The sequence below is a fragment of the Theropithecus gelada genome, chromosome 14 (genome assembly GCF_003255815.1).
Source record: "Theropithecus gelada isolate Dixy chromosome 14, Tgel_1.0, whole genome shotgun sequence".
NCBI classification, from domain to species: domain Eukaryota; kingdom Metazoa; phylum Chordata; class Mammalia; order Primates; family Cercopithecidae; genus Theropithecus; species Theropithecus gelada.
In genome coordinates this window covers 65,652,741-65,680,222 of record NC_037682.1, presented here as the reverse complement: position 1 = coordinate 65,680,222, position 27,482 = coordinate 65,652,741, and the positions used below count along the sequence as shown (strand labels likewise).

Sequence of the window (27,482 nt, the reverse complement as noted above, 5' to 3'; positions counted from 1 at the left end):
TTTTTTTTTTTTTTTTTTTTTTTTGAGGTGGAGTCTTACTCTGTCACCCAGGCTTGAGTGCAGTGGTGCAATCTCAGCACACTGCAACCTCTGCCTTCCAGGCTCAAGTGATCCCTCCCATGTCAGCCTCCGGAGTAGCTGGGACCACAAGCATGCGCCACCAAGCCTGGCTGTTTTTTGTATTTTTGGTAGAGATGGTGTTTCACCATGTTGCCCAGGCTTGTCTTGAATTCCTGAGCTCACATGATCTGCCTGGCCTTGGCCTCCCAGAGTGCTAGGATTACAGGCATGAGCCACTGTGCCAGCCCTTATCATTTTAATTTCAAAGAGCGTTTTTGTTCGTTTTCTGAATGTTCCTTTTCTGTAGCATCTGTTTTTTGTTTTTTTGAGACAGAATCTCGCCCTGTCACCCAGACTGGAGTGCCGTGGCGCAATCTTGGCTTATTGCAACCTCCACCTCTCGGGTTCAAACGATTCTCATACCTCGGTCTCCTGAGTAGCTGAGATTACAGGCATCCGCCACCATGCCTGGCTAATTTTTGTATTTTTAGTAGAGACGTGATTTCACTTTGTTGGACAGACTGGTTGTGAACTCCTGACCTTCAGTGATCTGCCCACCTTGGCCTCCCAAAGTGCTGGGATTATAGGAGTCACCACACCCAGCCTTCTGTAACATCTTTTTAATTCCCCATTTTTACCTTTTCTTGTCATTTTAAAGATATTAATAAGCTATATGACTTTTCTTCCTGCATATTTAGTTTTTGTAAATTGTTTTTCATCTCTGCTTGTTTTAGTTTCTCTATTTCCCGTTTGACGTGGTCCTCAAAAAACTAGCGTTTCTTGGCTATTTGCTTTTATTTAAGAGTTGAGCAGTAATTTTTTTTTTTTTTAAGCTCTTGTGGGCCTTTACTGCAGAGTGATCTTGCTGAGTTCCTTTTTGGGAGTCTCTAATGTTGGGTCTTTAAGTCTTTTTGCTGGTCAGATAAGTCTTTTTGCTGGTCAGATTCCCCGAAGAAGAATTACTCAGTGCACTGCTGGAGAGAAACTTGGTTGTCAGTGTTCTTGGAAGTGAATGGAGAGAGGGTTTGAAGTCATAACATACAGTAAATGCATTTAGTTTCCTTGCTTTTAATATTGTTTATACTCTATCCTTCAGCTGTACCTTGTAATCCCTAGTACAGAAACCCTGTTTTTCTTTCTCAGCAGCATTATCTTCTAATTTTCTGATGAAATGGAGGAGGGACCCAGCTGTGTTGAACTGAAGAGGGAATATAAGAGAGTGTTAATCTACTTGTTAAATAGACTTTCATCCCTTCTTTCTGTTTTTAGTTCCATCTTCACCTTTATTTATAGATGTACTTGGCCCAGACAATTCCTAAATCAATGGGGGTTCTGTGGTCCAAATCAGCTTTCTCAGCTTTCCCCATTGTCGGTTTAAAATTGATCATTATTGAGTCTGTTAGGTCAATTACTACTTTTCCATTTGCTTTCTACCTTCTAACTTGGATGATTTAGATTTTCTGAGAACCAACACTTAATACTTGCTTAATACTTGTTTAGGGTTTGTTTGTTTGTTTTTTGAGACAGGGTCTCTCCGTGTTGCCCAGGCTGGAGTGCAGTCCGTTCACAGGCATGATGATAGCACACTACAGCCTGGAACTCCTGGGCTCAAGTGATCCTGCTGCCTCAGCCCCCTGAGTAGCTGGAACTATAGACTCAGGCCACTGAGCCTGGCTCTCTTCTTTTTCAAAAGTACATTTTGGCTGGGGGGCATGGACTCACACCTGTAATCCCACCACTTTGGGATACTGAGGGGGGAGGATTGCTTGAGGCCAGAAGTTCGAGACCAGCCTGGGCAACATAGTGAGACCCTATCTTTACAAAAATTTTTTAAAAATTAGCCAGGTGAGGTACCTATAGTCCCAGTTACTTGGGAGGCTGGCTTGAGCATAGGAAGATTGAGGCTGCTGTGAGTCTTGATTGTGTCACCTCACTCTAGCCTGAGAGACAGAGCAAGACCCTGTCTCAAAAAAAAAAAAAAAAGTACGTTTTATAAAATTAAAACCAATTTATTTTACCCCCATATTCATAGTAGCATTATTCGTAGTAGCCAAAAGGTAGAGGCAAACAAGTATCCATCCACAGATGAATGAATAAACAAAATGTGACACATGCATACAATGGAGTATTAGCCTTAAAAAGGAAGGAAATCTTGGCCTGGTAAAGACGAGTGTTAGAAATAAGTGATACAAAGGTAGAAGCCAGACTATGAAAGCCTTTAACTTAGAGAAGAGAGTTTGGATTTCATCACAAAAGTGAAGTCTGCTGGGATGTTCTGGCAAGGTTTAGTCAATCTCACAATGGACAGGATAACAAAGAGGTTTATTTAGTACTTATTAATTTTAAAAATCATAAAATATTTGTCCTTTTGTGACTGCCTTATTTCATTTAGCATAACATCCTCAAGGCCTTTAACTCCTGAGCTCAAGTGATTCTCCTGCCTCAGCCTCCCGAGTAGGTGGGACTACAGGCATATGCCACCACACCCTGCCAGTTTGTTTTTTCCTTACAGTCAGGGTCTTGCTCTGTTGCCCAGGCTGGAGTGTAGTGGTGTGATCGTAGCTCACTGCATCCACAAGCTCCTGGGCTTAAGCAGTCTTCCTGGCTTAGCCTCCCGAGTAGCTAGGACTATAGGCACACACCACCACACCTGGTTAATTTTTAAGTTTTTTCATAGAGACAGATCTTGCTTTGTTGACCAGGATGGTCTCAAACTCCTGGCCTCGAGTGATCCTCTGGCCTCAGCCTCCCAAAAGGCTGAGATTGCAGTCATGAGCCACTGAGCCCAGCCTAGTTTGGTTTCTTCAATTGTCATTAAGTTGTGTACTGTACAGAACATGTCTCTGCCTTTTATTTTTCAGTAGTTTCGGGGGAACAGGTGGTAGGTGTTTGGTTGCATGGAAGAGTTCTTTAGTAGTGATTTATGAGATTTTTGTGCACCCATCACCCGAGCAGTGTACACTGTACCCAGTGTGTATATAGTATTTTATCCCTCCCCCACTTCCCCCTGAGTCCCCAAAGTCCATTATATCATTGTTTTGCCTTTGTGTTCTCATAGCTTAGCTCCGTCTTACATAAGTGAGAACATATGATGTTTGGTTTTCCATTCCTGAGTTACTTCACTTAGAATAGTGGTCTCCAACTCCATCCAGGTTGCTGTGAATGCCATTACTTCATTCCTTTTTATGGCTGAGTAGTATTCCATGGTAGATGTATACCGCATTTCTTTTTTTCTTTTTTTGAGATAGAGTCTTGTTCTGTTGTCCAGGTTGGAGTGCAGTGTCATGATTTCGGCTCACTGCAAGCTCTGCCTCCTGGGTTCAAGAGATTTCTCGTGCCTCAGCCTCCCGAGTAGCTGGGATTACAGGCGTGTGCCACCATGCCTGGTTAATTTTTTTATTTTTAGTAGAGATGGGGTGTCATCATATTGGCGAGGCTGGTCTGGAACTCCTCACCTCAATCTGATCTGCCCACCTTGGCCTTCCAAAGTGCTGGAATTACAGGCATGAGCCACAGTGCCCGACCTAATCCATAATTTTTTAAAGTTAGTTTTGGTAGAATTTTGGGGGGAAGAAGGAGGATTCAGAAATAGACAATAGTTATAAATGGCATATTTGAAAAGTGAACTTGTGATTTAACTAAATACTATGTTTTGGGGTCCTTAAAATATTTTTTGACTCTTCATTACAGAAAAATTTGAATGTATAAAAAAATATAGCCGGGCGCGGTGGCTCACGCCTGTAATCCCAGCACTTTGGGAGGCCGAGGCGGGCGGATCACAAGGTCAGGAGATCGAGACCACGGTGAAACCCCGTCTCTACTAAAAATACAAAAAATTAGCCGGGCGCGGTTGTAGGCGCCTGTAGTCCCAGCTACTCGGGAGGCTGAGCCAGGAGAATGGCGGGAACACGGGAGGCGGAGCTTGCAGTGAGCTGAGATCGCGCCACTGCACTCCAGCCTGGGTGACAGAGCGAGACTCCGTCTCAAAAAAAAAAAAAAAAAAAAAAATTACAGAGACTCGCATCAGGAGCCCCTGTTAGCTGTTACACAGCTTTAAAAATTATTAACTCATATCTTAGTTTTTTTTTCATCTATATAGCATTCCCAACCTCTGTATCAAAGTGGGTTATTTTATATATTTATTTATCTTTTAGAGACAGGGTCTCACTCTGTCACCTAGGCTGGATTGCAGTGGTGCAGTCATAGCTTGCTGTAACCTTGAACTCTTGGGAAAAGTGGGTTTTTTTTTTTGTTTTTTTTTTTGTTTTTGTTTTTTAGATGGAGTCTCCCTCTGTCGCCCAGGCTGGAGTGCAGTGGCGCGATCTCAGCTCACTGCAAGCTCTGCCTCCCGGGTTCACGCCATTCTCCTGCCTCAGCCTCCCGAGTAGCTGGGACTACAGGCGCCCGCCACCTCGCCCGGCTAATTTTTTGGTATTTTTTAGTAGAGATGGGGTTTCACCGTGTTAGCCAGGATGGTCTTGATCTCCTGACCTCATGATCCGCCTGTCTCAGCCTCCCAAAGTGCTGGGATTACAGGCTTGAGCCACCGCACCCGGCCTAAAAGTGGGTTATTTTAAAGCAAACTCCACACATCATATTGTAACTATTTTGCTATGGCTGCTCAAAGAGGAAGACCTCCTTAGTGAAATATTCTTGACATTTTTGTATATAATTGCTCATAGAGGCCTTTATTTTTGGGATACTGTTTGTTCCTTTACATATTTTTGAGCTTAATATTTCAGGATCTCTCTATTAGAGAATTAAAATATCCATGAGTTCATAATAATATGAAGAAGTGACAGCTCTTCCTTTAAAAGAATTCCAGTTAACAAATACAGACAGAATGAGGTAAATTTAAAAATCACCATTAGAATACCACATTAGTAATTGCTGCAGGTAAGATCCCTTTGATGAATTTTAAAATTGGTGGGCAAAAGTTTGAGAACACAATGCATCGTCTCAAAGTGTCTTCCCCAATGTAGTTGTTATTTACAAAGGGAAAAACATTAACTTTAGGGTGAAGAAACACTGTAGACACCACCAGTAACCACGTGATTAAGGTTGACATCTTTAGGAATAAGATAATGAGCCATTATGTATCCTCTGTTATAATGCACTGAGAAAGGCACATTAATTCTGTGGTAGTTTTGCCAAGAATGCATGACCTCTGTCTAATCTTGAGAAAACATCAGACAAATCCAAATTGAGGAACATTACGTGAAACAACTGACCAGTGTTATTCGAAAGTGTCCATGTCACAAAAACAAGGGAAAATGGTGAAAATCTCACAAATCAGAGGAGACCAAGGAGACATGACAACTAAATGCAATGTGGGATCCTGGATGACATCTTGGAACAGAAAAAGGGCATTAATAGAAAAATGGGTGAAATTCTAAGTCAGTTACGTAGTTTAGTTAATAACATGATATCACCGTTAATTTCTTAGTTTTGATAATTGTGCCGTGGTTATGTAAGATTTTATCTTAGAGGCTGGCCGGGCGTGGTGTCTCACGGCTGTAATTCCCAGCACTTAGGGAGGCCAAGGTGGACCAATCACGAGGTCCGGAGTTTGAGACCAGCCTGGCCAACATGGTGAAACCCAGTCTCTACTAAAAATGCAAAAATTAACCGAGCATGGTTGGGCACCTGGAGTACCAGCTATTTGGGAGGCCGAGGCAGGAGAATTGCTTGAAGCCAGGAGGTGGAGATTGCAGTGAGCCAAGATCACACCACTGCACTCCAGCCTGGGCAATAGAGCAAGACTCCATCTCGGAAAAAAAAAAAAAAAAAAAAGATTTTATCTTAGAGGAAGCCAGGTAAAAGGTATACTGAAATTCTCTGTACTATTTTTATAACTTTTGTATAAGACAAAAAAAAATTTCTTTTTTTTTTTTGAAACGGAGTCTCGCTCTGTCCCCCCGCTGGAGTGCAGTGGCGCAATACCGGCTTACTGCAAGCTTTGCCTCCCGGCTTCACGCCATTCTCCTGCCTCAGCCTCCGGAGTAGCTGGGATTACAGGCGCCCGCTACCACGCCCGACTAATTTTTCTTTTGTATTTTTAGCAGAGACGGGGTTTCACCATGTTAGCCAGATGGTCCCGATCTCCTGACCTCGTGATCCACCCACCTCGGCCTCCCAAAGTGCTGGGATTACAGACCTGAGCCACCGCGCCTGGCCTTTTTTTTTTTTTTTTTAAGACAGAGTCTTGCTCTGTCGCTCAGTCTGGAGTACAGTGGCGCGATCTTAGCTCATTGCAACCTCTGCCTCTCGCATTCAAGCTGTTCTCCTGCCTCAGCCTCTGAAGTAGCTGGGATTACACGTGCCCACCACCACACCGGACTAAATTTTTTTTTGGATTTTTAGTAGAGACGGGATTTCACCATGCTGCCCAGGCTGGTCTCGAACTCCTGAGTGATCTGCCTGCCTTGGCCTCCCAAAGGAATTACAGGCGTGAGTCACTGCCTTACAGTGCTTTCTTATCTTGTTCACTCTCTTGTATGTGTGCGTGCTTGTTTTCTTCGGTGGATTGTAAGCTCCTTTCAGGTCAGGGCTTTACTTGTATTTGTTTTTGCATACTTATCCCCCACCCTCCTTATTTCCTAGCATTTAATAGTTTGGGAATGAAGTGAGAAATAGCCGTTCGAACATTAATATACTTGTTTACTTTTTTTTTCTTTTCTTTCTTTCTTTTTTTTTTTGAAACGGATTTTCACTCCTGTTGCCCAGGCTGGAGTCAATGGTGCGATCTCAGTTCACTGCAACCTCCACCTCCCGGGTTCAAGTGATTCTTCTGCATCAGCCTCCCAAGTAGCTGGAATTATAGGCATGTGCTACCACGTCCGGCTAATTTTGTATTTTTAGTACACACAGGGTTTCTTCATGTTGGTCAGGCTGGTCTCGAACTCCTGACCTCAGGTGATCCACCTTCCTTGGCCTCCCAATGTGCTGGGATTATAGGCATGAGCCACCATGCCCGGCCTGTTTTTCTTTGATAAGAGTAATCAGTAGTCTGTCTTTACCATTATGTATCTTTCTTGTCTGCAACTTTTATGTAAACAGGTTTTTTTGTCTAGGTGTGGTGGCTCACACCTGTAATCCCAGCACTTTGGGAAGCATAGGTGAGATGATCACTTGAATCCAGAAGTTTGAGACAAGGCTGGGCAGCCATAGCCAGACCCTGTTTCTGTTTTGTTTTGTTATTATTTATTTATTTATTTTTGAGACAGAGTCTCACTCGGTTGCCAAGGCTAGAGTGCAGTGGCACAATCTCGGCTTACTGCAGCCTCTCCCTCCTGGGTTCAAGCAGTTCTCCTGCCTCAGCCTCCCAAGTGGCTGGGATTACAGGCACCTGCCACCATGCCCAGCTAATTTTTGTATTTTTAGTAGAGACAGGGTTCCACTGTATTGACCAGGCTGGTCTCGAACCTCTGACCTCAAGTAATCCTCCTGCCTCGGCCTCCCAACGTGCTGAAATTACAGGCGTGAGCCACCATGCCCAGCCTATTTTATTTTTTTCTGCTTTAATTTTGTTTTTCTTTTTAAATCATATTCCCTTCTTGTCTAAAAGAAATAAAAAAAACAAAATGAAAATTTTTAACATTTCATTTTCTAGATCAGTTTTAGGTTCACAGCAAAATGGAGAGGAACTTACTGATATTTCCTGTGTATCTCCTGCTTCCACACATGCATTAATCTCCCCCGTAATCAACATCCCCTGCTAGAATGATACATTAGTTAATGAACTGACATTGACACATCATTAATCACCCAAAATTCATTGTTTACATTAGAATTTATTCTTGGTATTGTGTATTCTGTGGGTTTGGACAAATAATGACATGTATCTACCATTATAGTATTATATGGACTATTTTCACTTCTCTAAACATCCTGTTCTCTGCCTACTTCTCCCCACTCCCAACCTCTAGCAACCCCTGATGTTTTACTTTTACTGTCTCCTCGGTTTTGTCTTTTCCAGAGTATTATGTAGCTGGATCATGTATGCATTCCTTTTCAGATAGGATATTTTCATTTAATAGTTCACATTAGGTTCTGGCATGTCTTTTTATGATTTGATACTGTATTTCTTTTTTGTGCTAAATCATATTCAATTGTGTGGCTATACCACAGTTTGTTTATCCATTCGCCTACTGAAGGACATTTTGATTGCTTTCAGGTTTTGCCAGTTACAAATAAAAAGCAGTTGTAAACATCCATGTGCATCCTTTTTTTTTTTTTCTTGTGCAGATTTTTGTGTGGACACAAGTTTTCAGCTTTTTTGGGTACATACCAAGGAGCATGGTCACTGGATCATATGGTAATAGTATATTTTGGGCCAGGAACAGTGGCTCATGCGTGTAATCCCAGCACTTTGGGAGGCCGAGGTAGGTGGATCACCTTAGGTCAGGAGTTCAAGACCAGCCTTGCCAACGTGGTGAAACCCCGTCTCTACTAAAAATAGAAAAAATTAGCCAGGCGTGGTGGTGTGCATCTGTAATCCCAGGTACTTGGGAGGCTGAGGCGGGAGAATTGCTTGAACCCGGGAGTCGAAGGTTGCAGTGAGCCAAGATCGTGTCATTGCACTCCAGCTTGGGCAACAAGAGCGAGACTCCATCTCAAAAAAAATTTTTAAAAAGTATATTTCGTTTTGTAAGGTAAATATTTTTTGTTTTTACTTTGGATGTCTCTATTTCATCATGCTGGAAATTTATACTGTAGATCTGATAAATATTATTGTGGAGAAATCACTTTTATTAAAAACAACTTTTGAGCTATAGATGTGAAATTGAAATTACTTGTTTTTTTTTTTTTTTTTTTTGAGACGGAGTCTCGCTCTGTCGCCCAGGCTGGAGTGCAGTGGCCAGATCTCAGCTCACTGCAAGCTCCGCCTCCCGGGTTCCCGCTATTCTCCTGCCTCAGCCTCCCGAGTAGCTGAGACCACAGGCGCTGCCACCTCGCCCGGCTAATTTTTTGTGTTTTTAGTAGAGACGGGGTTTCGCCGTGTTAGCCAGGATGGTCTCGATCTCCTGACCTTGTGATCCGCCCGTCTCGGCCTCCCAAAGTGCTGGGATTACAGGCTTGAGCCACCGCGCCCGGCCCGAAATTACTTGTTTTAATAAATTTTCTATACAACCAAATTCATTCTCTGAAGTTTTAAATATGATTGTATAGGTGTAGTTTAGGGTTTTTTTTTTTTTTTTTTTTTTTTTTTTAAGACAGTCTCACTCTGTTGCCCAGGCTGGAGTGCAGTGGCGTGATCTTGGCTCACTGCAACCTCCACCTCCCAGGTTCAAGCGATTCTCCTGCCTCGGTCCCCCGAGTAGCTGGATTACAGGCGCGTGCCATCATGCCTGGCCAATTTTGTATTTTTAGTAGAGACGGGGTTTCACCATGTTGGCCAGGTTAGTCTCAAACTCCTGACCTCAGGTGATCCTTCTGCCTTGGCCTCCCAAAGTACTGGGATTACAGGCGTGAGCTGCCACTCCTGGCCAGCTAGTTTTTTTTTTTTTAATTCAGGAGAAACAAAAAATCTTGATTCATTTTAGGTCTCTTAGAGAAAAGCTACTAGATTTTTAAACTTTAGTGTTATTGACTAGGTAAGTGACATTGAAGTAGCATTAGTTTGGTTTAATTGATTCTGTTTTCTTCTAGAATTGCATCACCTAGGTGAGACGCCCTTGGATATGATATTGCAGTGAGTTTTGCTTGCCGTTGAGCTTTTCTGTTGTGATCCCTAGGTACTTTTCTCAACTGTCTTTGTTACCAGGATGGAACAATGACTACAGGTAGTGTTTTTTGCTTGGCTTTTGTTGCTACAATCATAGCATATGATTTAAGCTACCATTATCATAGCGGACTAATTTTTTATAGTTTTTTTTGTGGGACAAATTCAAAAATATAAATATCTACTTGGTCTAGTTCAATACCATCTGGCCAATGTTATTTACCAAGAATTATGAAGCAGGTCAGAATTGATCATAGTTATAGATTGTAGACTAATTGAGGCTTCTCTTTTTTTTTTTTTTGAGACAGAGTCTTGCTCTGGTGCCCAGGCTGGTTTGCAGTGGCACGGTCTCTGCTCACTGCAACAATCTGCCTCCCAGGTTCAAGCGATTCTCCTACCACAGCCTCCCAAGTAGCTGGGACTACAGGCGCATGTCACTAAGCCCGGCTAATTTTTTGTCTTTTTAGTAGAGACAGGGTTTCACCATGTTATCCAGGGTGGTGGTCCCCATCTCCTGACTTCGTGATCCGCCCACCTTGGCCTCCCAAAGTGCTGGAATTACAGGCATGAGCCACTGCGCCAGCCTGAGACTTCTCTTTTTTATGCAAATACCAGTCTTAGATTCTGTGAATCCTAGGTATCCTTCAAGAATATATTATGTGAAGACTTACTTTACCACTTATAAAAATTATCTTCTAAATTAATACACCTCGGTTTTCTTGAGGCCCCAATAATTAGATAACTTTTAATAATCAACCTTAGAGGTGGCAGGATTTCTTGAGCCCAGGAACTTGATGCTGCAGTGAGACATGATTGGTGTTACTACACTCCAGCCAGAGACAGAACAAGACCCTGATTCAAAAAAATAAATAAAAGTAAAAAATCAGGCTGAGTGCATTGGTGGCTCACGACTCTCATCCCAGCATTTGGGAGGCTGAGGTGGGAAGATCACTTGAGCCTAGGAGTTCGGGACCAACCTGGGAAATATAGTGAGACCCCATCTCTTAAAAAATATTTTTTTAATCAGCCTTTTTTTAGTTTACTTTTTAGTTATCTTTGGTGTTCCAATATTTTATTTTATATATATATATATAAAATATATATAATTTATATATATATAAATTTATATATATATATATATTTTTTGCAAAGTCTCGCTCTGTCTCCCAGGCCAGAGTGCCGTACTGTGATCTTCGCTCCCTGCAGCCTCCACCTCCCAGGTTCAAGTGATTCTCATGCCTAAGCCTCCTGAGTACTGGAATTACAGGCATGCACCACCACAGCTGGCTAATTTTTGTATTTTTAGTAAAGACAGTATTTCACCATGATGGCCAGGCTGATCTTGAACTCCTGACCTCAAGTGATCTGCCCACCTTGGCCTCCCAAAGTGCTGGGATTACAGACATGAGCCACTGTACCCAGCTCCAATATTATATATATACACATGTATATACATGTATATAGATATATATACACACATATATATAGATATATATACACGTACATATATATATGTGTGTGTGTGTGTGTGTGTATATATATATATTTTTTGAGACAAGAGTCTCACTCTGTTGCCCAAGCTGGAGTGCAGTGGTTCATTCTTGGCTCACTGCAGCCTCTGACTCCCAGGCTCAAGCAATCCTCCAGCTTAGCCTCTCAAGTAACTGGGACTACAGGTGTGTGCCACTACGCCAGCTAATTTTTGTATTTTTAATAGAGACAGGGTTTTGCCATGTTGCCCAGGCGGGCCTCAAACTCCTGAGCTCAAGTGATCTGTCTGCCTCGGCTTACCAAAGTGCCACCGCACCTGGCCTCAATATTGGATATTTATTTTATTTTTTACTTTGAGACAGGATCTTACCCTGTTGCCTAGGCTGGAGTGCAGTGGCACTATCGTAATTTGCAGTAGCTGCAAATTCTTGGGCTTGACTCTTCCTGCCTCACCCTCCCAAGTAGCTGGGGCTACAGGTCTACTCCACCATGCTTGGCTAAATTTCTTTTTAAATGTTTTTGCAGATGGAGTTTTGCTGTGTTGTCCGGCTAGCCTTGGACTCCTTGCCTCAAGCCTCCTACAGTTTCAGCTTCCCAAGTATCTGGGTTTGCAGGCAGGAGCCACTGTCTCTGGCTATTTTAGCCATTTTTAAGTGTGTAGTTCAGTGGCATTAAGAACGTTCACACTGTAGTACTGGCTAGTCATGGTGGCCCATGACTGTAATTTTAGTACTTTGGGAGGCCATGGTGGGAGGATTGCTTGAGCTTAGGAGTTCAAAACCAGCCTGGGCAACATAGTGAGACCTTGTCTCTATTAAAAGTAAATAAATAAGTAAAACATAAATAAAAAATAACATTCACATTTAGTACAACCATCACCCACATAAATTTTTATAGCAACTTTATTGAGCTAAAGTTTACATATCAATTTACTTGTATCAAGTATACAGTTTAGTGGCTTTTAGTATATATTAATAATATGTGATCTTTTTTTGAGATGCAGTCTCCCTCTGCTGCCCAGGCTGGAGTGCATGGTGTGATCTCAGCTCACTGCAACCTCCATCTCCCGGGTTCAAGCTGTTCTCTGCCTCAGCCTCCTGAGTAGCTGGAATTACAGGGGGCCACCACCACGCCCAGCTAATTTTTGTATTTTTTGTTAGAGAGTAGCTGGGGTTACAGGTGCCTGCCACCACGCCCAACTAATTTTTCTATTTTTTTATTAGTAGAGACAGGGTTTCACCATGTTGGCCAGGCTGGTCTTGAACTCCTGACCTCATGATCCGCCTGCCTTGGCCTCCCCAAGTGCTGGGATTACAGGCGTGAGCAACTGCACCTGGCAATAATATGTGGTTTTTAGTGACTGGCCTCTTTCAGTTAGTGTAGTGTTTTCAAGATTCATTCATTTTGAAGCATATTATCAATACTTCATCCCGTTGTATCTATATGCCACATTTTGTTTATTAGTTGATGGTCATTTGGCTTGTTTCTGCACTTTGGTTCTTATGGGTAGTGCATGCCATATGTTATAATGATTTCATTATCATTTAGCTCAGATGATGATGATTTTTAGAAACAGGGTCTTGCTCTGTCACCCGGGCTAGAGTGTGGTGGCGTGATCATAGCTTACTGCAGTCTCAAACTCCTAGGTTCAAGCAGTCCTTCTGCTTCGGCCTGCCAGGTAGGGGACTACAGGTGCATGCCACCACACTCTAGTAATTTTTAAGTTTTTTTGTAGAGATAGGGTCTTGCTTATTTGCCCTGGCTGATCTTGAACTCCTATATTCACTCGATCCTTCTCAGCCTCCCAAAGTGGTGGGATTACATACATGAGCCGACACACCAAGCCTAAATTTCCATTTTGAGTTCTTCTTGAACCTCTGGGTTAGAAGTACATTACGTTATTTTCAAACATTTCAACATTTTCTGGATATCTTTTAGTTATAAATTTCTTGTTCAGTTTTGCTGAGGGCAGAGAACACGTTCTGTATGATTTCAAACATTTGAAAATTGTTGAGACTTACTTTGTGTCCCAGCACTTGTTTTCTTTCTTTCTTTCTTTCTTTTTTTTTTTGAGACAGTGTCTCGCTGTGTCACCCAGGCTGGACTGCAGTGGCATGATCATGGTTCATTGTAGCTTTGACATCCTGGACTCAAGCAGTCCTCCCACCTTAACCTCTCAAGTGTCTGGGACAACGGCATGTACCACCACACCCAGCTAGTTTTGTTTTTGTTTTTTTTTTTTCTTTCTCGAGACGAAGTCTCACTGTGTTGCCAGGCTAGAATGCAGTGGCGTAATCTTGGCTCACTGCAACCTTTGCTTCCCAGGCTCAAGTAATTCTCCTGCCTCAGCCTCCCGAGTAGCTGGGCTTACAGGCATGAGCCACAATACCTGGCTAATTTTTGCATTTTTAGTACAGACAGAATTTCACCATGCTGGCCAGGCTGGTCTCAAGCTTCTGACCTCAGGTGATCCACCCACCTTGGCCGCCCAAAGTGCTGGGATTACAGGCATGAGCCTCTGTACCTGGCCAACTGCCTTGTTTTCAATTAGGAAACACCTTCATCTAAAATTACTTTCACTCGTGAATTTCTTTCTTTTTTTTTTTTTTTTTTTTTTTTGNTCCTGCATACGGCTCATTACAGATTTACTTGTCTGATTTATTCTTGAAGAATTTAGGTAACCTCATATAAGTAGAGTTACATATTTAAATTTATTTCTTTCCAAATAAGATTGGAAAAATAAATAAAGCTTCCTAAGTTAACTGTCTAATACTCACAGTACTTGTTAAAGGCCTGAGATACATTCTTTTTCTTCTAGCTAAAGTCTCTCCTTCAGACCTCAGGTTTAAAGTCATTTTTCTCTGGAAAGTTTTTCTTTACCTTCTCACCTCATAACAGAAGACTGCCCTGTTCACAACATACTCTTGTACTTTTTAATCACACTGCAGTAATTTTTTGTCTCTCTGACTTAACCTTAGCAAGTACTATGTTCTGATTGTTTTTATATCCCCAGCCATTTTTCAGTCCCTGGCATTTAATATGTTCTCATTAAAATGAAATGTAAGTGAGTAGGATTATTTTTCTATTATATTTGCCCTGGGCTACAGACGTTTCGAAGATTTAGCCCTATCATTTGATTCAGGATTTATACCCAAGTTGTTTGCCGGTGGTTGTTAATACAGTCAAATGGAATGTGAATCCCACTGAGATCATTGTCATGTCTGGCCTTCACAGAATTACAAGAGTGTGTAATTAGCATGGTGCAGATGGTGTGATTTCAGGAATGTTATTATAAATGTTGAAATTATGCTAGAATTTCTATTTTGTTTCTGAAGATTGCATTGAGACAGCATAGTGAATGCAAATGTAGTTTTTAAGAGATGATTTACAAATACATGCATCAAAATTTTATATTTAGACATGACTTTCAAAGGAAATGCCCTTTGGAGCATTTCTCATTTCAGGATTTTGGATTAAGGATGCCCAAGTGTAATGCACATTTTCCAAAATCTGAAATATTTATGGTTCTGAGCATTTTGGATAAGAGATACTCAACTTATAGTTGTCTTGCTCCTACCTACTTTTACTGAGAGACATTCTCCTTTAGTTTTTTTTCTCCTAGATTCTGGCTTTCTCCTGTTAGGAACCAGGCCTCACTGCAGAAGGTGAGCAGTGGGCCTGAGCTCCACCTCCTGTCAGATCAGTGCTGGTGTGGTATTCTCATAGGAGAGAGAACCCTATCTTGAACTGTGCATGTGAGGGATCTAGGTTGCATGCTCCTTACGAGAATCTAATGCCTGATGATCTGAGGTAGAACAGTTTCATCCTGAAACCATCCACCGTTCCTCCTCCCCCACACCCATAGAAAAATTGTCTTCCACGAAACTGGTCCCTGGTGCCAAAAAGGTTGGTAACTACTGCTGTAGATTTATCTCCAATTTGGGTTTGTCAGTTTTTTTTCTCACTATGAAACTGGATAAACTGACCAGGTGCGGTGGCTCAAGCCTGTAATCCCAGCTCTTTGAGGGGCTGAGGCAGGTGTATCACCTGCGGTCAGGAGTTCAAGACCAGCCTGGCCAACATGGTGAAACTCCGTCTCTACTAGAAATACAAAAACTAGCTGGACGTGGTGGCGGGCGCCTGTAATCTCAGCTATTCAGGAGGCTGAGGCGGGACAATCGCTTGAACCTGGGAGGCAGAGGTTGCAGTGAGCCGAGATCGTGTCACTGCACTCCAGCCTGGGTGACAGAGTGAGACTCTGTCTCAAAAACAAACAACAAAAAAAACTTGATAAAATGGGTAAATTTTTCTCCGCTATTAAACTGGAGTTTTTCTCACTTCACGAGGTGAAATGCCCTTCTTGTCACAGCGTATCAGGGGTGCTTGATAGCCACATACATATATACACTTTTTATTGGGAATGATACATATGTAATAAAGTGTTTTACTCTTTGAGAAAAAGATTTTATTTTAATATGTATAATATCCAGTAAAGGGCATAAAGTAGACAAATTTTAAGTATATGGCTTGTTGGAAATTTTACCTTTTTATTCACCCTTGTAGCTATTAATACCAGCACTTAGAAGATTCCTTGGCTCCCTTTCTCAGTTAGAAACCCTTTACAACTTTTCTGACTTGTATCAGCATTAATTCTGCCAGTTTTGAACTTCATATAAATAGAATTATAGAGTATATATTCTTTTGTATCTGGCCTCTTTCACTCATGTAGTGTCTGAAATTTGTTCATGTGGTTTTATATATTAGGATATTTTGCCATTGTAATATTTCATTTTATGACTATGCCACAATTTGTCCATTATCTTTATTTATTTATTATTTATTTTATTTTTTTGAGATAGTGTCTTACCCTGTCTCCCAGGCTATAGCGCAGTGGCATGATCTCAGCTCACTGTAACCTCCATCTTCCGGGTTCAAGGGATTCTCCTGCCTCAGCCTCCTGAGTAGCTGGGATTACAGGCGCGCATCACCACGCCGGCTAATTTTTGTATTTTTAGTAGAGATGGGGTTTTGCCATGTTGGCCAGGCTGGTCTCGAACTCCTGACCTTAGGTGATCTTCCCATCTCAGCCTTCCAAACTGTTGGGATTACAGGTGTGAGCCACTATCCCCGGCCTTATTTATTTTATTTATTTACTTGTTTTTTGAGATGGAGTCTCATTCTGTAGCCCAGGCTGGAGTGCAGTGGTGTGATCTCGGCTCACTGTAAGCTCTGGCCCCTGGGTTCAAGCAGTTCTCCTGCCTCAGCCTCCTGAGTAGCTGGATTATAGGCACTTGCCACCATGCCTGGTTAATTTTTGTAATTCTGGTAGAGACAGGTTTTCACCATGTTGGCCAGGCTGGTCTCGAACTCCTGACGTCAGGTGATCCACCCACCTCGGCCTCCCAAAGTGCTGGGATTACAGGCGTGAGCCACCGCACCTGGCCTATTTATTTATTTATTTTTAAAATTATTATTATTATTTTTTTGAGACAGTCTCACTCTGTCACCCAGGCTGGACTGCGGTGGCACGATCTCGGCTCACTGCAAGCTCCACCTCGCGGGTTCACACCATTCTTCTGCCTCAGCCTCCCTAGTAGCTGGGATTACGGGCACCCGCCACCACAGCCAGCTATTTTTTTTTTATTTTTAGTAGAGACAGGGTTTCACTGTGTCAGCCAGAATGGTCTTGATCTCCTGACCTCGTGATCCACCTGCCTCGACTTCCCAAAGTGCTGTGATTACAGGCGTGAGCCGCCGCGCCCGGCCTGGCCTACTTATTTTTAAAGAGATTTGGTCTCTCTGTGTTACTTAGGCTGGAGTGCAATTTTGTGATCTCAGCTCACTGCAGGCTGGACCTTAGGGGCTTATGCGGTCCTCTCACTTCAACCTCCTGAGTAGCTGGGACTACAGGTGCACACCAGCATGCCCAGATAACTTTTACAATTTTTTATAGAGACGGAGTCTTACTATGTTGCTCCAGCTGGTCCCTAACTCCTACGCTTAAGCAGCTCTCCTACTTAGCCTCCCAAAGTGCTTGGCTTACAAGTATGAGCCACTGTTCAAGGCCTAAAAGATTTTTATTTTTATAAGAACATTTTACCGGCACCTTCCTAAGTTCATCTTAAGTATTTCCATAAAATAAGCTTGTTTTTTCTTTTTCTTTTTTTTTTTTTTTGAGACAAGGTCTGGCTCTATCACCCAGGCTGGAGTACAATGGCACGATTTAGGCTCACTACAACCTTTACCTCCTGGGCTCAAGCCATCCTCCTACCTCAGCCTCCCAGGTAGCAGGGACTACAGGGTGCACACCACCATGCCTGGCTAATTTCTGTATATTTTGTAGAGGCAGAGTTTCACCATGCTGCCCAGGCTGGTCTTGTTCTTGTGAGCTAAAGTGGTCTGTCCACCTCGGCCTCTCAAAGTGCTGGGATTACAGGCATGAGCCACCATGCCTGGCTCATAAAATAAACTTACTTAGGCCATAGATTTTACTACAGTTTCAGAGGCAAACTCCCAGAACAAGGATGTGATCTTTAATTCTAGGTGTGGCTTTCCTCAGTGAAGAGTGTTTTGAAAAGGATTGGGGCAATAAGGAAGTAGGGTCAATTTAAGATTTCTCTGAAATCATCTTCTTTTCTACCTATCAGTTAAAAAAATTCATTTGATCAGATTAACTGTATAGCATAATTCCATTTCAGTGGTACCTTTTTCTTGCTAGCAAAATCAAAGCTTTTTCTTAAGCAGAAGTTGTCAGAAAAGAATTAGATCTTTAGGCCGGGCGCAGTGGCTCACGCCTGTAATACCAGCACTTTGGGAGGCCGAGGCAGGCCGATCACGAGGTCAGAAGATTGAGACCATCCTGGCTAAAACAGTGAAACCCCGTCTCCACTAAAAATTCAAAAAAATTAGCTAGGCATGGTGGTGGGCATCTATAGTCCCAGCTACTTGGGAGGCTGAGGTAGGAGAATGGAGTGAACCCGGGAGGTGAAGCTTGCAGTGAGCTGAGATTTGTGCCACCACTGCACTCCACCCTGGGTGACAGCGAGACTTGTCTCAAAAACAAACAAAGAAACAAAAAACAAAAAGAAAGGTCTCTACCTTACTTATTTTGGAAAGCTTAAGGATTAGGATTAAAGTATATACACTTGACCCTTGAACAATAGGAGTCAACCCCCGCCCTTTTTTTTTTTTTTTTTTTTGGAGATAGGGTCTCACTCTTTTGCCCAGGCTGGAGTGCAGTGGCATGATCCTGGCTCACTGCATCCTCAAATTCCTGAGCTCAAGGGATCCTCTTGCCTCAAATGCCTGAAGTGCTGGGATTACAAGCATGAACCACTGCTCCTTGTCTATAGCACTGGTTTGAACTGCAAGAGTCCACTTATATATGGATTTTTTTCAATAAATACATTGGACTTTTTTTTGGAGATTTGTGACATTTCGAAAAATTTGTGAACTGTGTAGCCTAAAAATATTGAAAAAGATTAAGAAAAAGGTATTTTGTAAATGCATAAAATATATTTAAATACAGGTCGATTTTATCATTTACTACTATAAAATATGTAGACAAATCTATTATAAAAAATTAAAATTTGACGGGGCTCAGTGGCTCATGCCTGTAATCCCAGCACTTTGGGAAGCCGAGGCAGGTAGATCACTTGTGGTCAGGAGTTTGAGACCAGCCTGGCCAACATGGTGAAACCCCATCTCTACTAAAAATACAAAAATCAGCCGGGCGTGGTGGCATAGGCCTCTGATCCCAGCTACTCAGGAGGCTGAGGCAAGAGAATTGCTTAAACTCAGGAGGTGGAGACTGCGTTGAGCTGAGAGTGCACCATTGCATTCCAACCTGGGCAACAGAGCAAGACTCCATCTCAAAAAAAATAAAATAAAATAAAATTTACTATTATTTTTTTGAGACGGAGTTTTGCCCTTATCACCCAGGCTGGAGTCAAATGGCATGATCTCGGCTTACCACAACCTGGGTTCAAGCGATTCTCCTGCCTCAACCTCCCTAGTAGCTGGGATTACAGGCGCCTGCCACCATGCCTGGCTATTTTTATATTTTTGGTAGAGATGGGGTTTCAACATGTTGGCCAGGCTGGTTTTGAACTCCTGACCTTATGTGATCCTCCTGCCTCAGCCTCCCAAAGTGTTGGGATTATAAGCATGAGCCACAGCATCCAGCAAAAATTAAAATTTATTAAAACTTATGTATACACTATGCTTACAGACCATACATGGTACCATTTGCAGTGGAGTGAAATATAGATAAACATAAAGATTCAGTATTAAATTATAACTGCATAAAACTAGCTGTAGTACGTACCGTAATTATTTTGTGGCTACCTCCTGTTGGTGTTGTGGTGAGCTTAAGTGTTGTGAGTATTAGTTTAAAATGCCTGTAACTCTAATCATCTCCAAGTGAGCAGTTTTCTCTCCAGTAAACATCATATTGCAGTAAAAAGTGATCAGAATGATTGATCTCTCACAGTTCTTTCATTTTTCTCATCATGTTTAGTGCAGTGTACTACAAACCTTGAATAACACAGTGGGACCCGTATGAAGTGCCGCTAGTGATGCTGGAAGTGCTCCCACAAGGCAGAGAAAAGTCATGACATTACAAGAAAAACTTGTTGAATTGCTTTATATATACCATTGCTCAAGGTCTGCATCTACAGTTACCTGCCATGACAAAGTGAATGAATCTAGCATAAGGACCATTGTTTAAAAAAAGGGGAAATTTGTGTAGCCATCCGTATAGCTATGCCGGCAGGCAAAAATCTTGTACTCTTTTAAAAATACAAGATGTCTTGCATTTAAAAATACAGCTTTTATTTTACTTTATTTATCTTACTATTTTTTTTTTTTTTGAGACGGAGTCTCACGCTGTGTCACCCAGGCTGGAGTGCAGTGGCGCGATCTCGGCTCACTGCAAGCTCCGCCTCCCAGGTTCACGCCATTCTCCTGCCTCAGCCTCCGAGTAGCTGGGACTACAGGCGCCCGCCACCACGCCCAGCTAGTTTTTTGTATTTTTAGTAGAGACGGGGTTTCACCACGTTAGCCAGGATGGTCTCGATCTCCTGACCTCGTGATCCACCCGCCTCGGCCTCCCAAAGTGCTGGGACTACAGGCTTGAGCCACCGCGCCCGGCCACTTTATTTTTTTAATTAAAAAAAATTTTTTTGAGACAGAGTCTTTCTGTGTCACCAGACTGGAGTGCAGTGGCACGATCTCGGCTCACTGCGACCTCCGCCTCCTGGGTTCAAGTGATTCTTCTGCCTCAGCCTCGCAAGTAACTGGGACTACAGGCACGCACCACCACGCCCAGCTAATGTTTCTGTATTTTTAGTAGAGACGGGGTATCACCATGTTGGCCAGAATGGTCTTGATCTCTTGACCTCATGATCTGCCCACCTGGGCCTCCCAAAGTGTTGGGATTGCAGACGTGAGCCACTGCGCCTGGCCCTATTTTTTATTTTATTTTACTTTTTTTTTTTTGAGAGGGAGTCTCACTCTGTTGCCCAGGCTGGAGTGTAGTGGTGTGATCTCAGCTCACTGCAGCCTTTGCCTCCTGGGTTCAAGTGCTGCCTCCCAGCACTTTGGGAGGCCGAGGCAGGCGGATCACGAGGTCAGGAGTTTGAGACCAGCCTGACCAACATGGTGAAACCCTGTCTCTACTAAAAATACAAAAATTAGCCAGGCGTGGTAGCACACACCTATAATCCCAGATACTCTGGAAGCTGAGACAGGAGAATTGCTTGAACCTGCAAGGTGGAGGTTGCAGTGAGCTGAGATTGCGCCACTGCACTCCAGCCTGGGTGACCGAGCAAGACATTGTCTTGGGGAAAAAAAAAGAGAATCATTGAGAAGAAAGGATAGCTGCCTGAACAGTTTTGTTTGTTTGTTTGCTTTGAGACAGTGTCTCATTGTGTCGCCTGGACTGGAGTGCAGTGGTGCATTCTTGGCTCACTGCAATCTCTGCCTCCCAGATTCAAGCGATTCTGGTGCCTCAGCCTCCTGAGTAGCTGGGATTACAAGGCGCCCGCCCCCACACCCGGCTAATTGATTGATTGATTGATTTTGAGACAGAGTCTTGCTCTGTTGCCCAGGCTGTAGTACAGTGGCATGATCTCGGCTCAGTGCAACCTCCGCCTCCTGGGTTCATGCCATTCTCCTGCCTCAGCCTCCCAAGTAGCTGGGACTACAGGTGCCCTCTACCACACCCTGCTAATTTTCTGTATTTTTAGTAGAGACGGGGTTTCACCGTGTTAGCCAGGATGGTGTCAATCTCCTCTCCTGACTTCGTGATTCACCTGCCTCGGCCTCCCAAAGTGCTAGAATTACAGGCGTGAGCCACTGCGCCTGGCCTGATTTTTGTATTTTTAGTGGAAATGGGGTTTCACCATGTTGGTCAGGCTGGTCTCGAACTCCTGACCTCAAGTGATCCACCTTTCTCAGCCTTCCTAAGTGCTGAGATTACAGGCGTGAGCCACCACGCCTGGCCTGAACAGGTCTTCAGTACAGACAAGTATACCCTGTTCTGGGGGGAAAATGCCACAAAAGACATGTATTGGTAAGGAAGACAAACAAGCACCAGCATTTAAGGCAAGAAGGGATAGGCTATTTTACTCTTTTGTGCAAATGCGGTTAAGTTTATGATCTCGACTGCCCTTATCTATAAAGCTGCTAACCCCCTCCAAGCCTTGAAGGGAAAAGATAAACACCAGTTGCCAGTCTTTTGTTGTACAACAAGAAAGTCTGGACAAGAACTCTTTTTCTGGAGTGGTTCCACCGATGCTTTGTTTTTGAATTCATTTTAAAGTTCTTTTGGTATTGGACAATGTTCTTGGCCACCTAGAACCCCAGGAGCCTAGGGTAAAGAATATTCCAGGCTGGGTGTGTTAGCTCATGCTCATAATCCCCGCACTTTGGAAGGTCAAGGCAGGTGGATCGCTNGTGTTAGCTCATGCTCATAATCCCCGCACTTTGGAAGGTCAAGGCAGGTGGATCGCTGGAGCTCAGCAGTTGGAGATCAACCTGGGCAACATGGTGAAACCCCGTCTCCACCAAAATACAAAAAATTAGCTGGGCATGGTGGCGCACGTCTGTGGTTCCAGCTGCTTGCAAGGTTGAGGTGGCAGGAATGTTTGAGCCTGGGAGACAGAGACTGCAGTGAGCCATGATTGCACTACTGCACTTCAGCCTGGGTAACAACAGAGTGAGACTCTGTCTCAAAGGGGAAAAAAAAAAAGTGGTTTCTTCCCAAATATGAGTTTGCTTTTGCCTAGCGTCTACAGAAGCTAGTTATAGCTCTTCTCTTCAACCTGCTATTTTAGGATCTTCTAAATAAGATATTTTGGAGTAGGTGATTTTGTGGGCCTCTTTGTTGTTTGGCCTAATTTTTCCCTCAGGTTTTCATATGGTATATAAGAGGGAGAGGTAGAGGCCAGATCTGGTCTCTAAAAATTGGTTTGAAATCAAAAGTTACTTAATTCACAATAAAATATGAATGACTAGGTATGGTTCTTATCCTCCCAAAAAGTACATTTTGGGGAGTATTAGAGATGTCGATTTACCCAGTTCCTTTCTAATCAATACATTTTTTTGCATTCATTTTGTATTTTGAGTCTGTGCCAAGCCACTGGCAAAATAGAAAAACAATCAGGTGTGGTTTTTGCCCTTGGAGAATGTGCTTATTGGTGAAGAAATTGCCAGCATTCCACTACTTTTGACCTTGTGACACTTTCATGTGGATTAACCTAAAAATATCAATACAGGACAGGCACAGTGGTGCACGCCTATAATCCCAGCACTGTGGGAGGCCAAGGTGAGCGAATCACAAGGTCAAGAGATCAAGACCATCCTGGCCATGGTGAAACCCCATCTCTACTAAAAATAAAAAAAATTAGCTGGATGTGGTGGCATGTACCTGTAGTCCCAGCTACTTGGGAGGCTGAGGCAGGAGAATCAGTGAACCCGGGAGGCAGAGGTTGCATTGAGCCGAGATCATGCCACTGTACTCCAGCCTGGCAACAGAGCGAGACTCCGTCTGAAAAAAAATAAATAAATAAAATAAATAAATATATATATCTCACAATACAAAGTAAAGTTATGGGTCTTTGGGAATTCTCTGCCAGAGAAGTAGAGAGATCTATCTGGTTTGAAATGAATTTTAAAGCAGCTTCTCTTGTCAGTTTTTCTCACTTTTTTTTTTTTTGAGATGGAGTCTCTCTCTTGCCAGGCTGTAGTACAGTGGCATAATCTCAGCTCACTGCAACCTCCATCTCCCAGGTTCAAGTTTTTCTCCTGCCTCAGGCTCCTCAGTAACTGGGACTATAGGCGTGCACCACCCTGCCCAGCTAAGTTTTGTATTTTTAGTAGAGACAGAGTTTCACCATGTTGGCCAGGATGGGCTTGATCTCTTGACCTCCTGATCCACCCACCTTGGTCTCCCAAGGTGCTGGGATTACAGGCGTCAACGAGCACGCCTGGCCACTTTTTCTCACTCTTAAACAGTGTAGTTCTTGTAGCCCTCATACCCTTTCTAAGACTCTCTATCTTTTGCCTTTCTACTCCCAGGGATTATACTTTGATTTGCTAGATGAAGTGGACCTAAGCCTCCATTCTTTTTGTTAGGGCCAAGTAAACACTTACTTGGCCTTTTGTGAATTAAGAATGTCAGTATATAATAACAGTGTTTTCAACTTTTAACTATATACTGTTTACCTGTGCTTTTAAATTGGGAATTGGTTGTCTGTGTTTGGAGAAAGTCATTTTGGCAATCTTGGGGCTAAATGGGTTTTAATTATTTTTAGTAGAACCATTGCAGATATTTCCCATTGACTTTAATTGCAGTTCTCTGTAGAAAAATTTGCTGAGAACCCAATGTAATGTGTTCACTGAGCAAATCTTTTCATTTCATTTCAGTTGGAAAGACATCTTTGATCACCAGATTCATGTATGACAGTTTTGACAACACCTATCAGGTATTTTGTTTTTGCCTATTTATTTGTTGTCTATTTTGTGTTGCAAGTAATATTCAAGATATTTTTAAAAAATTATTTATTTACATGCTGTTGTGGATGTAAAAGTACTTTTTGTAATCTGTAAAATGCTGTATAAATACATGTATAAATGATTTTGTCCAGTCCTAGGATAAATCATACTTTATCGTTTGATTTCATCTCTTCCAAAGTGTTGAAATAGATCTCTAATATCATCTAGGATGGCATTAGAAGTAATGGTGGATATTCTCTATAGACTTTGTCCAAGCCTAAGATTCTGTGACATTTTTATCTACACTTGAAATTAAGAATAAATAATGAAATTAGAAATCATTAACAGAAGGAAATTTGGGAAATTCACAAATTTGTGGAAATTAAACAATACACTCCTAAATAATTAACGTCAAAGATGAAATCACAAAAGAAATTAGAAAATGCTTTGAGATCAATAAAAAAGAAAACACAGCATACCAAAACTGATGGTATAAAACTAAAGCAGTACTATACAGAAAAGAGATATTAAATAAATAGCCTAACATTCTCCTTTAAGAATACTAAACCTTGAAGAATACTCCTTGAAGAATACTAAACCCAAAGCAAACAGAAGGAAGAGACTATTTTAAAATTGAGAGTTTTTTTTTTCTTTTTTTCTTTCTTTTTTTTTTTTGAGATGGAGTCTTGCTCTGTTGCCCAGGCTGGAGTACAGTGGCACAATCTCGGCTCACTGCAAGCTCCGCCTCCCAGGTTCATGCCATTCTCCTGCCTCAGCCTCCCAAGTAGCTGGGACTACAGGTGCCTGCCACCTCGTCCAGCTAATTTTTTTTTTTTTTTTGTATATTTAGTAGAGACGAGGCTTCACTGTGTTAGCCAGGATGGTCTCGATCTTCTGACCTCGTGATCTGCCCGCCTCGGCCTCCCAAAGTGCTGGGATTACAGGCGTGAGCCATGGCGCCCGGCCAAAATTTAGGTTTTATCATTATTCCTGTATGGTGAGGCCAATAGATCAGAAGATGATTGCCATTGAAAAGATAGTTTGTTACGCTCACAGATCCCAAGAGGAGAGGGCATGCCATGCCAGAGGGGGCCACGTGAGGAAGCATTGAGTCAGTTAAAAGGCAGGTGACTTGGGAAATGTGGACAAAAGTGTTGATTGTGGTTTTCAAGGGAAGAGGCACACAAGAGAGGGTAAGCAGGTTTAGGAGTAGCTAGTTCAGATAATTTCAGGGGTTCTGGGGTTTAGGGGCTGTTCTTAGTTGTCTAGTACCTGGCCCAGGTGATTAGGGCAGTGTAGTATTGGCCCTCAGTGTTATAGAGGAGGTGCTGGGTTATTGTCTTTGGACTTGTTGGTTTGCTTATGAAAGGAGTACTCACAGGTGAGTTTACTATCTCTAAGGAAAAAGCTAATCCTGGCGGGGGCAGTCCCTCCAGTGTCAGCAAGGACCCTGATGTCAAAACATCAAAACTATAGAAAGTAAAAAGACATGCTTAATACAGAAGCTAATAGAGGTTAAAGCAGAAATATATGAAAGAGAGAACAGAAAAACAATGGAGGAAATCAATGAAACCAAAAGCAGTTCTTTGAAAAGATAAAAAAAAAAAATGACTAGCTAGACTGATCAAGAAAAAAAAGAAGACTCAAGTTCTAAAATCAGAAAAGAGGGAGCATTACTACCAACCATACAGAAATAAAAAGGGTTGGCTGGGTGCAGTGGCTCATGCCTGTAATCCCAGCACTTTGGGAGGCTGAGGTGGGTGGATCACCTGAGGTGAGGAGTTCAAGACCAGCTTGGCAAACGTGGCAAAACTGCATCTCTACTAAAAATACAAAAATTAGCCAGGCATAATGGTGGGCGCCTGTAATCCCAGGTACTTGGGTGGCTGAGCCAGGAGAACAGGAGAATCTCTTGAACCCAGGAGGCGGAGGTTGCAATGAGCTGAGATTGCACCACCGCACTCCAGCCTGGTGACAGAGTGAGACTCCATCTCAAAAAAAAAAAAAACAAAGAAATTAAAAGGGTAATGATGGAATGCTGTGAAGAATTATATGCTAACTAATTAGATGACAGATAAAATGGACCAATTCCAAGAAAGACACCATCTACTAAAACTATCTCAAGAAGAAATAGAAGATCTGAATATATCTATAATAAGTAGAGAGAATTAGTAATTAAAAAAACTGCCCACATAGAAAATCCCAGCATCAGATAGTTTCGTTGGTCAATTCTGTGAAACATTTAGACAACACCAATACTTTGTAAAACTCTTATGAAAAATAGAGGAGAACACTACCCAACTCATTCTGTGAGGTCAGTGTTACTCTAATACTCAACCCAGAGATATCAAAATTAAACTACAGACCAATATCCCTTATGAATATAGACACAAAAATTGTCAACAAAATACTATCAAACTGAATCCAGCAACATGTTAAAAAAGATTATACACTATTATTTTTATTTCTATTATTATTATTATTATTACTACTATTTAAACAAAGACTCTTGCTATGTTGCCCAGGCTGGTATTGAACTCCTGGGCCCAAGCAACCCTTTCACCTTGGCTTCCCAAAGTGCTGGGATTACAGGTCTGAGCCACCACACCCGACTTGTGTGTCATTTAACAAGTGGAATATACAAAAAGCAATCAACATAATGCATTATTTGAATAAAATAAAGGACAAAATCACGTGATCATTTCAATGTACACATAAAAAGCATTTGACAAAATCCAGCAGCCTTTCATGATAAAAACGTACGACAACAAACTAGGAATAGAAGGAAACTTCTAAATGGTAATGAGCATCCATAAAAATGCCACATCTGATATACTTAATGATGAAAAGCTGAATGCTTTCTAAGATCAGGAACAAGTAAGGATGTCTGCCCTCACAACCTACCCAGCTTCAGTACAAAAAATCAAAGAACAAACAAACTAAAAGGAATAAATTAGTAATCTTAAGAGCAAGTACTTTGAGGCACTCAGCACATTGTAAATCTTTTACCATATTAACTCTTTGAAAAGATTTTTTTTAAACAATTGGGGAGCATAGATTCAAATTGCCTTATTAAATGAACTAACAAAAATTTAAGTTAAAAAAAGAAAACAGGTTACTCTTAATCTACTTATCCATTTTATATGTATTATAATGTAGTTAGCATAAAAACTTGATTTCATTTCTCATCATTTATAGATTAAGGAAAAAA

The 27,482-nt window shown here is 42.1% G+C and overlaps 1 protein-coding gene across 4 annotated transcripts in view; it reads left to right on the top strand.

Moving 5' to 3' along the window:
• Nucleotides 1-27,482, top strand: part of RAB6A (RAB6A, member RAS oncogene family) — a 98,519-nt gene that overhangs the window by 7,836 nt on the left and 63,201 nt on the right. For all 4 annotated transcript variants that reach the window (XM_025355305.1, XM_025355306.1, XM_025355308.1 and 1 more), the window contains exon 2: nucleotides 24,203-24,261. In XM_025355305.1, coding sequence (XP_025211090.1) covers nucleotides 24,203-24,261 — 59 coding nt within the window. The remainder of the gene's footprint in view (nucleotides 1-24,202; nucleotides 24,262-27,482) is intronic.